The 17,462-nt window shown below is 39.6% G+C and overlaps 1 protein-coding gene across 7 annotated transcripts in view; it reads right to left on the reverse strand.

The window, feature by feature from the left end:
• Positions 1-17,462, reverse strand: part of PDLIM5 (PDZ and LIM domain 5) — a 186,392-nt gene that overhangs the window by 9,104 nt on the left and 159,826 nt on the right. For all 7 annotated transcript variants that reach the window (XM_061582996.1, XM_061582993.1, XM_061582998.1 and 4 more), the window contains 3 exons: positions 8,239-8,413; positions 2,883-3,063; positions 2,153-2,273 (listed from right to left, as the gene is read on the reverse strand). In XM_061582996.1, coding sequence (XP_061438980.1) covers positions 2,153-2,273; positions 2,883-3,063; positions 8,239-8,413 — 477 coding nt within the window. The remainder of the gene's footprint in view (positions 1-2,152; positions 2,274-2,882; positions 3,064-8,238; positions 8,414-17,462) is intronic.

Genomic DNA, 17,462 nt, shown 5'->3' on the forward strand with positions numbered 1-17,462 from the left:
GAGAAATCAGGACCCTATAGTACTGCATAACTGTCCTACTTGCAATGGGTGTGTATCGCGGCTCATGTTATGTTCCACGAGTAGGAGCTGGCCATGAGGAGGGTGATCTGGGTTTGCTGTAATATTCAGAACTTTGGAACATCCATTTTGCATGCATAGCAATGGGCTTTTCTGAGCTCCTGCAGAGCAGTGCATCTGTGGGACAGGGGTGACCCAAAGCTTATTGTGGGCTACATACCCCTAGCGTCCTATTAATTTTTACACACCCAACAGTGTCTTACATCTAAATGAATCACTGGGCTGAATGAAATTGTATGGCATCTCACAAAATACACTCTCCTGAGGGTATAAGATTTTGGAGCTGAGGGTATAAGATTTTGAGCGACTCAAAATTATTGTGGGACGCACAACACCAGTTTCTTATTTATACATACATTATTGTATAATACACTCTCCTGAGGATGAGGTGCACATCCCAGCTCAAAGACAGATAGTTTGGGGGAAGTTGTCTCTCTGTTGTTTTTGTTTAATTTAATTACAACATTAATAAGTCTACAAAATGGCAAGATTAAAAAAAGTCAAACCTTTCCATTTTCCCTAAAGAGTGCACACAATACATCCCTGCAGTAAGAACTATTTCAACATTCCATTCATATGGAACCAAAAATATGGATTTAATCCTCCCGTCCCCTTTTCCCAGCTATCAACTCAGAGTCTGAGAGTTACTTTTATAACTCAAAGGGCTTACTAAATTTTTGTGTTAACTTTGGTATAATATATTATTCAAACATAATTTGTTTTACATCTGAAAAAAATCCTCTCCTCTCCGTTTCACAGTATCAAATTGAAAATGGGTGTATGCCTATTTAACTTGGCTGCTGTTTACAGTTCCAAGAGGTTTACAAGCTTTTCTACAGCAGACAGAAAACAGTAGCCAATAGCAGATTGAAAAGCTTCTGTTTTCTTTCCCTTTCAACCCCAGACACATAGTCTAAGATTTTTCTCCTGTTATGTTAACCATGGTAACAGCAGCCGGAAGCATTCTGTGTGCAGAACATTTGCAAAAGATAGGTCAGTGACACACTATTTTGAAGCATGGATACCTAATTTGCAGTCTCCAGTTCCACAGATGCCAAATGAAATTCAACTGAAGAGAAATCTAGCATGAAGTCTTGCTGAGTGCAACACCAGTGCCTTAGTTTAGGCATCCAACTGTTTTTCTATAGTGGAACTTCACTATTTTCATGCAGTGCTGTGACACTGGCTTCCAGAGTTAGCACCACCTTTTGTATCTGACCATCTACACTTGACTATTGTCAGTGGTAACTGGTGGCTCCATGTCAGTGAGGCAGCAGAATCCACTCTGAGTTTTAGTCTGAACTTTCAAGGAGCTGTCCAAGGTACTTCAGCCAAGTTTTCGGCATGTTTTGGGTTTACACAGCAATGTGTTATCCTATGCCAAAAAGATAGTCCCTTGCCTTGCTAACACAATCCCTCATGGGCATGGGGAGGACTTATTACCAGTTCACTCAGTTTCAATGAAAGGAAGAATCCCATAATTGAATAGAGAGAAAAGCAAACAGTGGTGATATGTAATTCTACATTTTTGTATTGCTTATAATAAAAACAGGGGAGCTATGAAAAGAACAAAAATGAGAACACAACACACACAAAAATGAAACTATTCATCACTGGAGGAAATTCTGCAAAACACACATTCCCATTCAAACACGTCTTAATATGTTACTTTGGCATTCTCACTTCAGTTTTCTCACTAGTACTTTAAGTGGTCACTAATTATCAAGAGCAAGGCTTATGAAGTACTGTTTTCAGAAACAGCTAAATGCAAAATTGAAAAGCAGCAGCTGCTTATTGGTTGGTTCCCTTTATCAGAGGAAGATTCCTTCCCTTACAGGAACTAAGCCTTTAGATTTAACCCTCTGACAATTAAAACAACATCAGAAATGAACTAAGTGTTGTTGCCTGCCCTGTTTCTACCCAAATGAAGAGGAGTGGAACTCCTAACTGACTTAACTAAGGAAGCTCCATCTGCAAATGTTTACCAACTGTAAGAGATGGCTCTTATTTTATAAAGTAAAAAATTATTACAATGTAACCAGCACAAACGTATTGAGTCAAGTAAAATGCTCACCTGTCTCACAATAGGGATCACCATCCTCCAAATGGAAAACGTTGTTGCGAATGGGCTTGTGACAGGCTACGCACACAAAGCAGGAAACATGCCAGGTTTGTTTCAAGGCATTTATTACTTCCTAGTGCAGGAGAGACAACAACATGCCAGTCACTATAGGGTTGGAATGAGATGGATAGATTGCTGTTATTTTGACCATTAAGAAACTCACTGTACATTTACAAAAAAAATATGCTTTGTGTACAAAAGAAACAGGACAAAAACATTAATGCTGGGGAAGGTAGGCTCATGAACCCTGGAACCAACAGCTCTGCAGTTTACTGCTCTGTGCAGGCTAAGAATCATAACAAGGAAGCAGGAGATAGATGAGTCCAAATTGCCCCATGTACTGAATATGAATTTGGAAATATGAATTATATATATATATACATTCCCTTCCTCCCTTCTTAACTGCACTTAAAGCTAATCAGGGACACAATAAAAAGCCTTTCCATGGCCAGTGCATCATTTAATCCTGGAAAAAGTACAAGGGGATAATTCACTTTATAGGGAGAGGAAGCCCAGCGACGGGAGGGAGTGCATGACTTTCTGCAGCTTACTCTTTTAACCATGGCTAAGAGGGTCCCACTATTTGGCCTGCATTGGTCCCAAAACTGCTGAAGCAACCGATCTATTGTGAAGGACTCCAGCATCTAGTCCAAAATTTTAACATGCCAACTTTATTACTTACCCCAAGTATCTTCCTCTGGCATCGGGAACATTCAGGGGCAAAGAACTTCTCATAGCAGCCCTCACAGTAAAGAGCTCCTTTTTCTTCCACAAAGCCAATGTAAGCCATGGAAGTTTTGCAGTGGGCACAATTAAATTCCTCTGGGTGCCAAGATTTTCCCAAGGCCACCAGGAAAGGCCCTCTATTTAAAACAGAAACAAATTTATCAAATGCTATGCCATTATAAGCAGGGAAAGATGAGCAGATTCATTGCCATTAGCACAAATTTCAAGTTAAGTACAAGCTGATAACATATACCATGAAAGCAAAGCTAATCGCTAAACAATATACTGAGACAATGAAAAAATTATAATAAACTGTTAGATTTAAGGTTTTCAATAGTTAGATTCAACTCCATTAACAATGCCTGCCTTGATATGATCAGTTTTTCAAGGAATAGGTGTTGAATGGATAGTTGCATCTCATAAAATACAATCTGCTGAAGAAAGTAAACACTGAAGATGTTGGAATGTAGTTTGGTGGAAAAGGCAAGATATTACAGCAGAGGTTTACAGCCTTTTTGGGGCCAGGGGCACATACGGAAATCTAAGAAACTGCCATGGGGCACCACAAAACACCCAATTCACAGAAGAGAAACTGGTGATGGTCATAATCCCACCCCTGAAATAGGCAAAACATCTACACACTCTCCAAACAAATAAAACACAGAGAAAATAAATAAAGCAGGCAACACTCTTCTCAAAAAACAGGAAATCTACATCATCCACTCACCCCAATAAACCAAAAAAAAAAACCAAAAAAACCCCCCAACCCCTCTCAATTATTTTTATAATAAAAATTAAAAAATTAAGAGGAACATGCGCACTTGGCACAAAGGGGGATGTCTGAGGAGACTTATATGCACCACATTGGAGACGTCATTACAGGAGGTGAAAACAAAGCCAATTTGAAAATGTAAGCTATTGAAGACTCAAACATGAAGCAAGCCATATTGAAAGGAAACTACATTTTAAAAAAATATGAAACAGCCACAGGCATTTATTAAAAGAAACAGAATTAATATCCTTTTATAAAATGAAAATAAATGTCATTTCAGAAAAAAGCGTGCTGCAGATCAAGATGCAAGCCACATTTCAGACTTTCTGGTTCCATGTAATATATCTGCACATTCAACTGAAAACTCTTGAAGCTGTATTTATATGGTATGTATTCACTTTTTGTTCTCTTCAATATCAAATTTATTTACAAGTTATTTATGGCTTAACCAGTTTTTTCTACCAAAGAACAGGGGCTATTATTTAAATATCACCCAGATCTAGAATATCTCATGAATGTTTGCATAACTATTTAAATGTCTAAAAGAAGAGCACGTTATTTCATTTATAAAACTGATTTCTGTCTATGTATGACCCTTGGATAAATGGCTGTAGAACACATTGCAAAGAGTTTTAATTTTAATAAGTTCTTCATGCACTTTTAAGAAATCAGTCCGGAGTCTGACAGACCCCTTGCTACCATACAGGTACCTAAATAGTGCAAACACTGACCTAACCTAATACCCTCCAACCTCTGTACAAGCACCTTTTTACATCAATGCCCTTTCAGTTATGTAGCGATCAAACAATACAAGTCCTTATGTACAACAAAGTGCTCTCTTCTCACTGTGTCAGCGAAGGCTAATTTACCAGACTCATTAGAAACACTGCAAGAGGTTCTTCTGGCCCCAGGTAGGATCAAGTTTCCAATTGTCTGCTCTAAAATGATAGACTTGGATGCTAATGAAGTAGGAAGGGAGGAAGTATTTTTACACCACCTATTATATTTAGCAAGCAATGTTTATACTTACTATATTTACGTTTTCTGCAGTGATTTTTCAGTTCTGACATTTCAAAGTGAACTGCTCAAAGTGGAACAAAAAGCCCCAATTTAGAAAAATACCGTTTCTTCCATTATCTCACTATGTTCAGAAAATATTAATGACTTCAATTATTAAAATATTAATATTATAAAATAGAATATTAATGACTTCAAGAGGCAGCTGGACTGTCACCTGTCGGGTATGCTTTTAACTTGGATTCCTGCACTGAGCAGGGGGTTGGGCTCAATGGCCTTACAAGCCCCTTCCAACTCTACTATTCTATGATTCTAAAAGCACCATCTTTTAATACATTAAATCGCTCAAAACAAAACAAAATGAAAAAGGTGATTCTAATGTTACTTTTTCTAATCTGGAATGTACCACTTGTGCACAGAATGATATAATGTGAATGCAACATGGGCCAAGAAAACATAGTAGAAAAATTGGCTGTCACTCAATGTGCTAAATTTCTCTCTCCCCTGACTCCACTTTTCCATTCTACTACTTTGAAATATCACTAGGACTTACATCTCAGTGCACTTGCTTAGGATCATCCCTGAGAGCAGAATTGTCATGGGAGACCTCCTGGAAATACCGGGTACTGTAGGCTTAGAGGAAGGCAATGGTAAACCACCTCTGAATATCTCTTACCATGAAAACCCTATGAATATATCCAAAAGATTCATAGAGTCACCACAAGTCACAGCTGACTTGAAGGCATATAACAACAACAATAGGACATGTAGTGCAAACTCCATTTATTCATGAATGACAATAGTTGGGATGAAGTGTAAGCCTACCATTTCCTGCACTTCAGTTGCTTTCATGTTACTGTACTTATTGGCAGATACTCAGAACCAGTTTTACCATCGGGATTTGTAGACACGAATTTACTCCCATGTACAAAAACAGATGTTTCTGAATCCAGTGCGAGCACTTTGCTGGGTTTGTATTGTTTGAACACTACAATTGATGGGGAAAAATGGCTGGAGGGTATCAAGTTAGTGTCTCTGTATGCACTGTTTAAGTAACCAAAAGGCTACAAGTCTGTCCTGATTTCTAAAGAGTTGAACTAAGATACTATAAAAATAAAAATCTCATTTCTATATTGCATTGTTTTTTCATTTCTTGTGTCAGGTAACAATTAACTCCTTATTGAAGTTGAGCAATTTCCCTATCTTTGTCAGCAATTGACAAATCCAATGCTTTTTTAAAAAAATACTTCAGACAGTTTAAGAAAAAATTAACATGTAAGCCACACAAAAAATACATTAACCACAAAAACATTAGGAATAAAAACGTGGGTTTGAAACTGATAGCCAACTTAATTATTGTGACATTCAAAGATATACCATATTACAGGAATTCTTGAGCGTTGTCAATTAGCACCCCATCACATCCACAAGTATTATACAGATCTGTACACATGGAAAAAAGGTTCTGCCTTACGTTTCAATACAAAAGGAATTTTTTGTAATGAGGCCTGGAAAAATATTAATGATACCTAGAAGATAAATTTATAATTAAGAATATAAATTAAAATGTTATGAGATGGTCTGTCTTAAATTTTGGGGCTAGCATGTCATGGTTATTTTATGTCTCAGTGTAAAGTAACCAGGTCTACAATGCAGTTTGGCTGCAAAACAGGTGTGCTATGGAATGTCACTTGATCCAGCTCTTACCTTTTCATAGGTAATACTGCCTCAAAGGGCATGAACTGTAATTATGCTAAAACTCAACCCTGAAGGCTATCACAAGCTTCCCAAACCACTGTAGTGCAAGAGTGTAAGGAGAACATGATATATTGATTAAGGTATTGTCAGGTGGCTTCAGTGCATATCCTTATCATCTAGTGTTTTGGGCTTCCTTTCATTTCCTGCACCGGAATAATTTGGCTGCAGATGTACATTATAATCCCCAGCCTAGAGATTGAGCATCAGTTATACTTTCCATCTCTATCTATACTATATATATTATAGTCGCCAGCCTACAGATTGTGAACGTTACTTATACTTAAGTCCTCTTTCTGTTTCTGATACAACATCATGGAGAACTGGTGATTCAACTGCAGGATTTTATTGATATTCTCAGGGTTGGCAAAAAGTTCTCAGCCGGTGGCAATGGATAGTTGCCCCTTGTCTCCCAATGATTTTCCTTGTGCAATCATGCAGATCACCATCCCTTTTAACATGCATTAGCCTGCTTGACCAAATCATATGATGGAGCAGCATTAGGTGCTTTTATGTACCAATGAAACACAGAGGGAGATTGATCCTTTTCTTCAGCAGCATTGCTGTTTCATCATTTACTCAATGACTGGGTTTGGGTGTGAGCTGACTAATCTAGGCAGACTGAGATCATGATAGTCAGCCGATATTGTGGTCTGGGTTGGAGGATTTGGGACACCCATCATTGTCTATAGCAACGGTAGTGGGTCAGAAGGTAGTGTTGGATGCTAACCTGGAAAGAGGCAATCACTGATATTTCAGGGGGTCTTAGCCCCCTTACTTTTCAGGGAGCAGAGTCCCAATGTCTCCAGCATCCTGCAAGCCAATCAGCATGAAAGGGAAGTGTCTTAGCCACTGAGAAGAGTCTCCTGACATGCTTCCTTTTCCTTCTTTTGGAGTTAATCAGAGTGAAAGGAGGTGAGTCAGCCACTGAGAAGACTTTCCTCAGTAGCTAACACTCTCCTCTTTCAAGTTTATTGGCACCTAGGGATGTCTGTTGTTGTGGGAGAAGGGTTTAACAAGAATCCCATTCTCAATCCCACAGCAAAAAATAAATAAATTGGTGTGCCTATGACTAACATGAATGGACCCTGCACTTCTGAATATGCCACTACACTACTGCCTGTGCTGAACATGAAAACTTGCCAGAAGCAGTCTAAGGAGCTTGTGTAAGCACAGTTCTAGAAATTATTCAACTTTTATTTATTGCCATTTAAGCTTGAGAGGGTAGGTATTATTTTGTTCTCTTTTAATAGTTCTGGCTTTCAAAGAAATATTTGCTGCTGGTTTTATTCCTATATCACCTACTATTTGCCTTTCAACTTCTGGGTCTGACTGCAACGAATACTAAAACTAGCTGGCATTTACTTATTTGTTTTTAAGTTTCATTTCTGGTGTCTCCTCACTATGTTAATGTCACTAGACACAGTTTCAAAAAGTGTCCGTAGCTATTGGGAGTGTGGCTTATTTCATATAATACGTTTTGAATTTATACTTATGCAAGCTCTCCTTCATGGATTCAGATTATCATTTAATCTAGTGCTATTTTGTTGTTTTTAATATGAATCACTCACATACATACATAGAGAGAGAGAGCTTGAAGTAGAGTGCTATAAGCTTTGGTTAGTAAAGTTTAAAATTTATAATGCTCTGTTTGAAGAGTAGACCTCAGATGATCTTGTCTATGGACTAACTATATTCAGATGGAAAAATCTTGTAGATTAACCATTAGAAAGCCTTAATCTCACGTAAAAGGGGGGAAATTACAAACCTAATTACTTGATTGCAATGAGCACACATTGGAGTTCGCTTTCCTGCAGGAATATGCTCTGCCCGCTGAACCAAAGTGTCATCATCTGTTAGAGGTGGTGCTGCTGTGGTTTTTTCACTTGGCACAGCTGCTCCAGGTCTTGTGTTATTGCTTGATGTCCATCCACTTCCAGCTGCTATAAAATAAAATAGAAGACTTACTATGCTTGCAGTGATAAATATGGGTAACCTCAACAAAGTTTTGAGGCATAAAATATGGAATGATTGAGTTATAAGTCAAACAACTAGAGAATGAAATAGCTGAGTACTTATAAATTAATCTCTACTATAATAATTACAGAATAGAATTTTCCAGATCATGAGTACAGCACCTTACTGATCTATTATAGTGTTATAACAGCACTGAGACAATCCTATATTTCTGTTATTTCTTTCACTTCTAAACTGCGCTTCCTCCTTCAATCCAAAATGTCTAAGATTCCTTTGGGATCAAAGACCTATTCACAGTTATCTGGGAGCAAGTGCCATTGAACTCAAAAGGGCTTGCTTCTGAGTATACATGTGCAGGATTACACTTTAAAAAGCTTTAAAAATTGTAGTCCAAAATGTTCTCACAGGTACTGTCCAAAGTGGTATGACGACGAGTACTTAATTGCAGATATGCTGATTTCAGAAAATAAAAGAAAGTGTTCAAAACCCCTGACCTCATCTCATGCAGATTTTTGCAAAAATTGTTTTTACAAAAGAACTAGGAGATGACAGAATTTTTAAAATGTCACCGTCCACACAGATATAAAAAAAGACACTGTAAAGAACCCTTAGCAATTTAACATTTTGTTAAAATAACAATTCCTCCCTTTCAATTGCAGATTTGTCACCAGTTTCAAGGTGATGTGGATGATAAAGTTTACTGTCACTGTGTGTAACATTAGAAACTGAAAGCTACTTTTTAGGTTACTTACCTTGCTACTGCAAATACAGATATCTAAACAAGCATTTTAGGACAGTCTCAGAGTGATTGTACATTGATATCATCTGAATGTTAGCACAATGCGACTCAGTAGCAAAATACCAAAATATAAATAAATAACAACAGCTTTTAAGCAAATAAATGAGAGATGAATGATATGCTACCTTCTGACACATTTGCACAGGCAGTACAGACATACAGAAATGCACAAACTATAAGAGACCAAAAAAAAGCTTCATGAAGCAGGCCAAGGAATGCTAGGATTTTACTAGCAGTACATTTTTTTAAAAATGCAGACTTTCTTTTTAGTTAGCCATTACCAAGAAAAAAGCCTTGTAGAACAGGCATTTTCCCCCATTTGAAAATGGTGGCCCCAGCTGCACTGTGCAACATTGCACAGCTATTGCAGTGCCCCGTTGCCCACAGAACTGGAACCGAGAAAGGGCCATTGAGAAACAAAAGAGAACTATCAACATGCTTTGGGAAACCCCAAAGTTCTCAGAAGTATAAAAACAACACAGAACTGGGGTGATTCTCCAAACGACAGCCCAATGAGAACTAAGAATGCTCAGTGGTTGCCAAGGGCTATGAAATGTTGTGCGTCAGTTGGGAAAAAACTCTGGCAAGGTGAGAGAGAAAGAGAGAGAATTGGCCTGCTGTAGTGTCTTACAGATTATAGTATCCCAGAGAAAGGCATGGCTGACTGTCTAGCACCCTGTACCAAAGCAGCCCTGTTTGGTATGAGGATTTGTTGTTGTTATGTGTCTGCAAGTTGATTTTGACTTATGGTGACCCTATGAATCAGCGACCTCCAGTAGTATCTGTTATAAACCACCTTGTTCAGAACTTGTTAAGTTCAGGTCTGTGGCTTCCTTTACGGAACCAATCCATCTCTTGTTTAGAAATATGACAATAAAGAAATGCAAACTCCTAATACTAGAGAAATCTAGCAGTTTCATGCTTGTAACCCATTCCCTCTACTGCTTCAGATCCTTCTATTTGATAGCAAGCCAAAGCAAACCTCACACTTTATTCCTAGCATTTCCAATTAAGAGAATCAGGTAGACCTCAGCCTGAGATCCTAGAAAACTGCAAGAGTTGACAATACTAGGCTAGATTGAGAAATAGTGTGACCTGGTATAAAGTCAATTTTCTGTTTGTGCACACCTAGAGATGTAAAATTTCAAGAAATTTTGAAGCCGTGGAAAAAAACTGGGGTTTGCCCCCACACCACCAAGAAAGGCAAGAGACACAAAACTTGGGACAATGTTATATTTATTAAAACATAACAATAAACTTTTGGAGAACCTGCAGACCAAATCAACCAAATTAACTGAATAAAACCCGTTTGGGCAGATGAGGCTACAACTATCTCTGGGTAGAGAACCTTTCCTCAGACCCCTGGGCATGTCAACAGCTATAAACTGCAGGCCCCAGCCAAGGATGTAGATAAATCTATTCCTCCTTGCTAGGCTAGCCCTGTGTGTTCACTCACCCTGTGCATCCATGCTGTGCTGTATCAGCGTTCACCAGAATGTGCAAGATAGGCTCCATAGGCACCCCACAGGTGCACCCCAGTCCTAAACCCTGGGTGTTCCCCAAAGGGTGCCCCATATCCCTTAACTGCCTCACTCTATCTCCTACTAACCCTCAACCTCCTCACCTGCCCAAACTCCATGCCAATAGGCCGCAGCCCTGCTCCTCAAGAAGCCAATTGAATTAAGCCTTGCAGTATGGAGTAGGCAAACCAAAGGGGAGCCCCTAAACGGTGACTAGTCTCAACCCATACTGAAAGGGCGGGAGCCGCAAAAAGATGAAGAGGGAGATTGGGGAGGGGAGCTTGCTTAAAAAGCCTTACTCTTCACCACTCCCCAAAAAGCTTATACGTCACATGTGAACTTCTCCCTCCCTGGACTATACCACCCAGTGCCTTTCTTGACCCAAGGGGCGGACAGAGGCAAAGGTGCCCCCAAAGATAGTGGGAATGGCATTTTCCAGTTTTTTTCAGAAAAAAATGGATTTTTCTGGAAAAATTGAAAAAATTACAGATTGAGTCACTTTGTTACTTCAGGAACATCAAATGTAATTATGTACAAGTTGGTTTGGCATACAATAATCACATTTGGTATATTAAAAGTACATTTAATTCAGAGAATTATTACAAATTGAATTTACTTCTTAAAAAATTTACTTTTTTTGTAACAAATGGATCTACAAGATCCTGAACTGTAAGGAACCTCTTTCGTTTTGCCAGTTTATGAGGAGCAGGCAAATTGTTTTTTAAAAAAGAACGGAAGAAATCATCAACATTAATAACAAATAAAATTATTTATGTCTCTGCTAGTCTTCCACAGAGTCAAGCAGACAAAGCATCTATTCCCATAAAAAGAACTGAGAAAAAAAAAGGGGGGGACACACCAAGATTCAATGAAACATTTTAGTCATCCTGCTAAAATAAAACATTCCATAATCCATTTTTTCTTCATTTTTTTCAATTTTTCAGGAAAAAAACAGACTTCGGGAAAAAATGAAAAAAACAACAAGTTTTTTCCCCACCCTTCACATCTCTATGCACACGCACAACCCAGGGTTTAATCCTGGTATACAGGGAAGCACAAACCATAGCTTGTCTGTTTGGCCAACACAGCAAATGACAGTTTACTACAAAATAAGGTTTTAAAGTGCCATCACCACACACAAGGGGATGAGGGAGCACTGAGTTCCAAGTTCTTTCTTATTATGCCAGACCATGGGTTTTTACCTATCAAGTCTGAATAGTCCTGGTTCTCTCCCTCTTAAGATTTTCCATATAGTTTTTGTTGTTATGTGCCTTCAAGTCGATTACGACTTTTGGTGCCCCTATGAATCAGTGACCTCCAAGAGCATCTGTCATGAACCACCCTTCAGATCTTGTAAGTTCAGGTCAGTGGCTTCCTTTATGGAATCAATCCATCTCTTGTGTGGCCTTTCTCTTTTTCTACTTCCTTCTGTTTTCCCCAGCATTATTGTCTTTGCTAGTGAATCATGTCTTCTCCTGGTGTGTCCAAAGTATGGTAACCTCAGTTTCATCATTTTAGCTTCTAGTGATTGTTCTGGTTTAATTTGTTCTAACACCCAATTATTTGTCTTTTTCGCAGTCCATGGTATGCGCAAAGGTCTCCTCCAACACCACATTTCAGATGAGTTGATTTTTCTCTTATCCGCTTTTTTCACTGTCCAACTTTCACATCCATACACAGAGATTGGGAATACCATGATCTGAATTATCCTGACTTCATTGTTCAGTGATACATCATTGCATTTGAGGACCTTTTCTAGTTCTCTCATAGCTGCCCTCCCCAATCCTAGTCTCCTTCTGATTTCTTGGCTATTGTCTCCATTTTGGATAATAACTGTGCCAAGGCATTGATAATCCTTGACAAGTTCAAAGTCCTCGTTGTCAACTTTAAAGTTACATAAATCATCTTCTCATTACTTTAGTCTTGACATTCAGCTGTAGTCCTGCTTTTGTGCTTTCCTCTTTAACTTTCATCAGCATTAGTTTCAAATCAATACTGGTTTCTGCTAGTAGTATGGTATTGTCGGCATATCTTAAATTATTGATATTTCTCCCTCCAATTTTCACACCTCGTTTATCTTGGTCCAATCCTGCTTTCTGTATGATATGTTCTGTGTGTAGATAAAACAAATAGGGTGATAAAATACACCCCTGTCTCACACCCTTTCCAGTGGGGAACCAATTGGTTTCTCCATATTCTGTCCTTACAGTAGCCACTTGTCCAGAGTCTAGGTTGTGCATCAAGACAATGAGATGCTGTTGTACTCCATACCCCCATTTCTTTTAAAGCATCTACACAATCAAAGGCTATACTGTAATCTATAAAGCACAGGGTGATTTTCTTCTGAAATTCCTTGGTCTGTCCCGTTTTCCAACATATGTTTGCGGTATGATCTCTGGTGCCTCTTCCCTTTCTAAATATAGCTTGGACGTCTGGCATTTCTCGCTCCATATTTATTTATTTTATTATACTTGTATACCGCCCCATAGCCGAAGCTCTCTGGGCGGTTTACAATAACTAAAAACATTAAAACAAATACAATTTAAAACAGATCTTATGAAAACAATTCAAAACACAATTCAAAAATTCAAACAGTATAAAACACATGCTAAAATGCCTGGGAGAAGAGGAAAGTCTTGACCTGGCACCAAAAAGATAACAGTGTTAGCGCCAGGTGCACCTCGTCAGGAAAATCATTCCATAATTTGGGGGCCACCACTGAGAAGGCCCTCACCCTTGTTGCCACCCTCCGAGCTTCCCTTGGAGTAGGCACCCGGAGGAAGGCCTTTGATCTTGAACGTAGTGTACGGGTGGGTTTGTATCGGGAGAGGCATTCCACCAGGTATTGTGGTCCCAAGCCGTGTAAGGCTTTATAGGTCAAAACCAGCACCTTGAATTGTGCTCGGAAACATACAGGCAGCCAGTGCAAGCGGGCCAGAATTGGATTTATATGTTCGGACCGTCTGGTCCCTGTTACCAATCTGGCCGCTGCATTTTCCACAAGCTGCAGTTTCTGAACCATCTTCAAAGGCAGCCCCATGTAGAGTGCATTGCAGTAATCTAACTTGGAGGTAACCAGAGCATGGACAACTGAAGCCAGGTTATCCCTGTCCAGATAGAGACATAGTTGGGCCACCAACCAAAGTTGGTAGAAGGTACTCCGTGCCACTGAGGCTACCTGAGCCTCAAGTGACAGAGATGATTCTAGGAGAACCCCCAAGCTACGAACCTGCTCCTTCAGGGGGAGTGCAACCCCATCCAGAACAGGTTGGACATCCACCATCTGGTCAGAAGAACCACCCACTAGCAGCATCTCAGTCTTGTCTGGATTGAGCCTCAGTTTATTAGCCCTCATCCAGTCCATTGTCGCAGCCAGGCACCGGTTCAGCACATTGACAGCCTCACTTGAAGAGGATGAAAAGGAGAAATAGAGCTGTGTGTCATCAGCATACTGATGGCAACACACTCCAAAGCTCCGGATGACCGCACCCAATGATTTCATGTAGATGTTGAACAGCATGGGGGACAGAACTGACCCCTGCGGAACCCTAATGTTCCCCAAGCACCACCTTCTGGAGGCGACCTGCCAAGTAGGAGCGGAACCACTGCAATGCAGTACCTCCCACTCCCAACTCAGCCAGTCTCCCCAGAAGGATACCATGGTTGATGGTATCGAAAGCCGCTGAGAGATCAAGGAGAATCAGCAGTCACACTCCCCCTGTCTCTCTCCCGACAAAGGTCATCATACAGGGCGACCAAGGCTGTTTCTGTGCCAAAACCAGGCCTGAAACCTGACTGAAATGGATCCAGATAATCGGTCTCATCCAAGAGCGTCTGGAGCTGGCCCGCAACCACTCGTTCAAGGACCTTGCCCAGGAATGGAACATTTGCTACCGGCCTATCGTTATTAAGATTTTCTGGGTCCAAGGAGGGTCTCTTCAGGAGTGGTCTCAATACCACCTCTTTCAGGCAGCCAGGGACTACCCCTCTTGCAGAGAGGCATTAATCACCTCCCTGGCCCAGCCGGCTGTTCCATCCCTGCTAGTTTTTATTAGCCAAGAAGGGCAAGGATCCAGCACAGAAGTGGTTGCACGAACCTGTCCAAGCACCTTGTCAATGTCCTCAAGCTGTACCAACTGAAACTCATCCAAGAAATCGGGACAAGGCTGTGCTCTGGATCCTCGCTTGATTCATCTGCTATAACACTGGAGTCTAAGTCCTGGCGGATGCTAAAGATATATGATAAGAGGCTTTGTTGTAGAATCTTGAGCATTACTTCACTTGCATGGGATATTAAGGCAATCGTTCGATAATTACGGCATTCCCTGGGATCCCCTTTCTTTAGAACTGGGATGTATATTGAACGTTTCCAGTCTGTGGGCCATTGTTTAGTTTTCCATATTTGTTGACAATTTTTGTCAAACTTTGGACAGATTCAGTCTCAGTAGCTTGTAGCAACTCTATTGGTATGCCATCTGTTCCTGGTGATTTGTTTCTTTTAAGAGTATTTTAAGAGCAGCTTTTACCTCACATTCTAAAATTTCTGGTTGTTCATCATACGGTCAGGGTGGTTCATGACAGATGTTCCTGGAGGTCACTGATTCATAGGGTCGCCATAAGTCATAATCAACTTGAAGGCACATAACAACAAAACATCATACGGTTCCTCTGTGAATGAATCTGTCATCCTTGCATCTCTTTTATAGAGTTCTTCAGTGTATTCCTTCCATCTTCCTTTTATTTTATCTTGGTCAGTCAGTGTGTTTCCCTGTTGATTATTCAACATCCCTACTCTTGGTTTAAATTTCACTTTAATTTCTCTAATCTTTTGGAATAGAGCTCTTGTTCTACCTTTTTTTGTTCTCTTCTATTTCGATACAATAACTATTGTAGTAGTTCTCTGTCTCTACATAGTAGTCGCTGTATTGTTGCATTTAGGGTTCTAACTGTGTTTCTATCTCCTTTTGCTTTTGCTTTCCTTGTCTCTTTAACCATTTTAAGAGTTTCTTCAGTCATCCACTGAGGTCTTTCTCTCTTTTTAACTAGAGATATTGTCTTTTTCATTCTTCTCTGATAATGTCTCTGACTTCACTCCATAGTTCTTCTGGTTCTCTGTCAACGAAGTTTAAATCCTCAAATCTGTTCCTTATGTGATCTTTATATTCTTCTGGGATGTTATTTAAATTGTGTTTTGGCATTATGATTGCTTTGTTGTTCTTTAGCTTTACTCTGAGGATATACTGCCACATTTTGTTGCAGATTCCAATTGTATTGTATAATTCTTTCACTCAAGGTGTTTTCGGGGGGGGGGGATTCCTCCAGGGAAAGATAAAACAAAGGTTCTGAATTATTTAAGTTTGGCATACCAGTACATCCTCCAAATTTCAGGATGTGCTTCCTGTCTTAAAGACTACCAGTACGCCTGCTCAGATATAGGTTAATGGTGCTTACTGTCAGGTTAAGTGGGTACAGGATCGAAGCCTTGGGCTTCAATGAGTGGGAATGATTTCCACTAACTCTCCAATCATCTGCTGTTGGCAGGTTGGCTACTAGTTTATGAGCCTGGGAGACATTCCACCCCAATATTGCCTGTGTAATATTAAAAATAACTTTAGTTTGGTTCACTTTGCAAGGAGGCTGCTTGAGATCTGATGAAAAAAATAGCCTAAGGAGTTAAAACAATCACCTCAATGGAGGTGATGTCGCAAGTCGTATGCATAAGATGTGACCTTCACAATCTAATCAATGAGACCCAAAATAATTGCAATAAGATGCCTCTCAGGAGATGCACCTATTATTCACATCTAAACAAGTGGCTAACAGCAATGACCTCCACCAAAGGAAATTCTATCATCGTGTGGGGACCCAGCCCACCACCCTGAACACAAAGTACAGAGCTATAATGAATGGCATCCCCCTGATCCAATCAATTTTTGAATTCTGTTGTGAAGCTTTTGTCCAGAGTGGTATAAACATTGACCCTTTCAGCTTGGTTCTGGTTGCCCAGCTCTTCTATGCCCAGTTTTACTTCTTCAGGATTGTCTGCCAGGGCTGGTAAAGTCTCCTGTCTTGAACCCTGTAGAGCTGCTACAAAATCTATGAATAGACTGTACTGAATGTTCAAATGGTCTCACTTAGTAGAGGCAGATTTCTATATTCCTGTTTGGTTTTCAAATTTCCTAAAGGGTTTATGATTTAAAGCAGAATTAAAACTACATTACCACTTCTGGATAGGGTCCTAGCACAGATCAAAGGCTTTTTAGTGGTAGTACATAGCAGCAACAGCTTGTAAAGAAGTCCTTGTTCACAATTTAAGACTTTCCTGTCTCTGCATTTTTAACATGTTCAATCTTTTTACAACTTTTGGTTTTGGGCCTTGAAAAGGTGTGCAAGATGTGCCACAAATGTATCATCTTGTTCAACATACATGTCACTCTTTTTCAGGAACATTTTAATGATATTTGTATTGTACTTTTCACCTTTTTTCTTCTTTTTTTTGCCATGGATCACTTGAAGATTATTAAGGATCTTTGTGGACCACTTAACAATTTTTATGCCCATTGTAGCAATTGTAATGTGCTGTGCTAGATGCAGTATATTTTTTTAATTGTATTTTATTGCTTCATTTCTTTCTCATATATCATATGTTATTGTTTTGGGAACCCCTGCCCTACAGAAAAAAAATGAAAACATAAA

Source organism: Rhineura floridana, chromosome 9 (genome assembly GCF_030035675.1).
Source record: "Rhineura floridana isolate rRhiFlo1 chromosome 9, rRhiFlo1.hap2, whole genome shotgun sequence".
In the NCBI taxonomy this organism is placed as follows: Eukaryota; Metazoa; Chordata; class Lepidosauria; order Squamata; family Rhineuridae; genus Rhineura; species Rhineura floridana.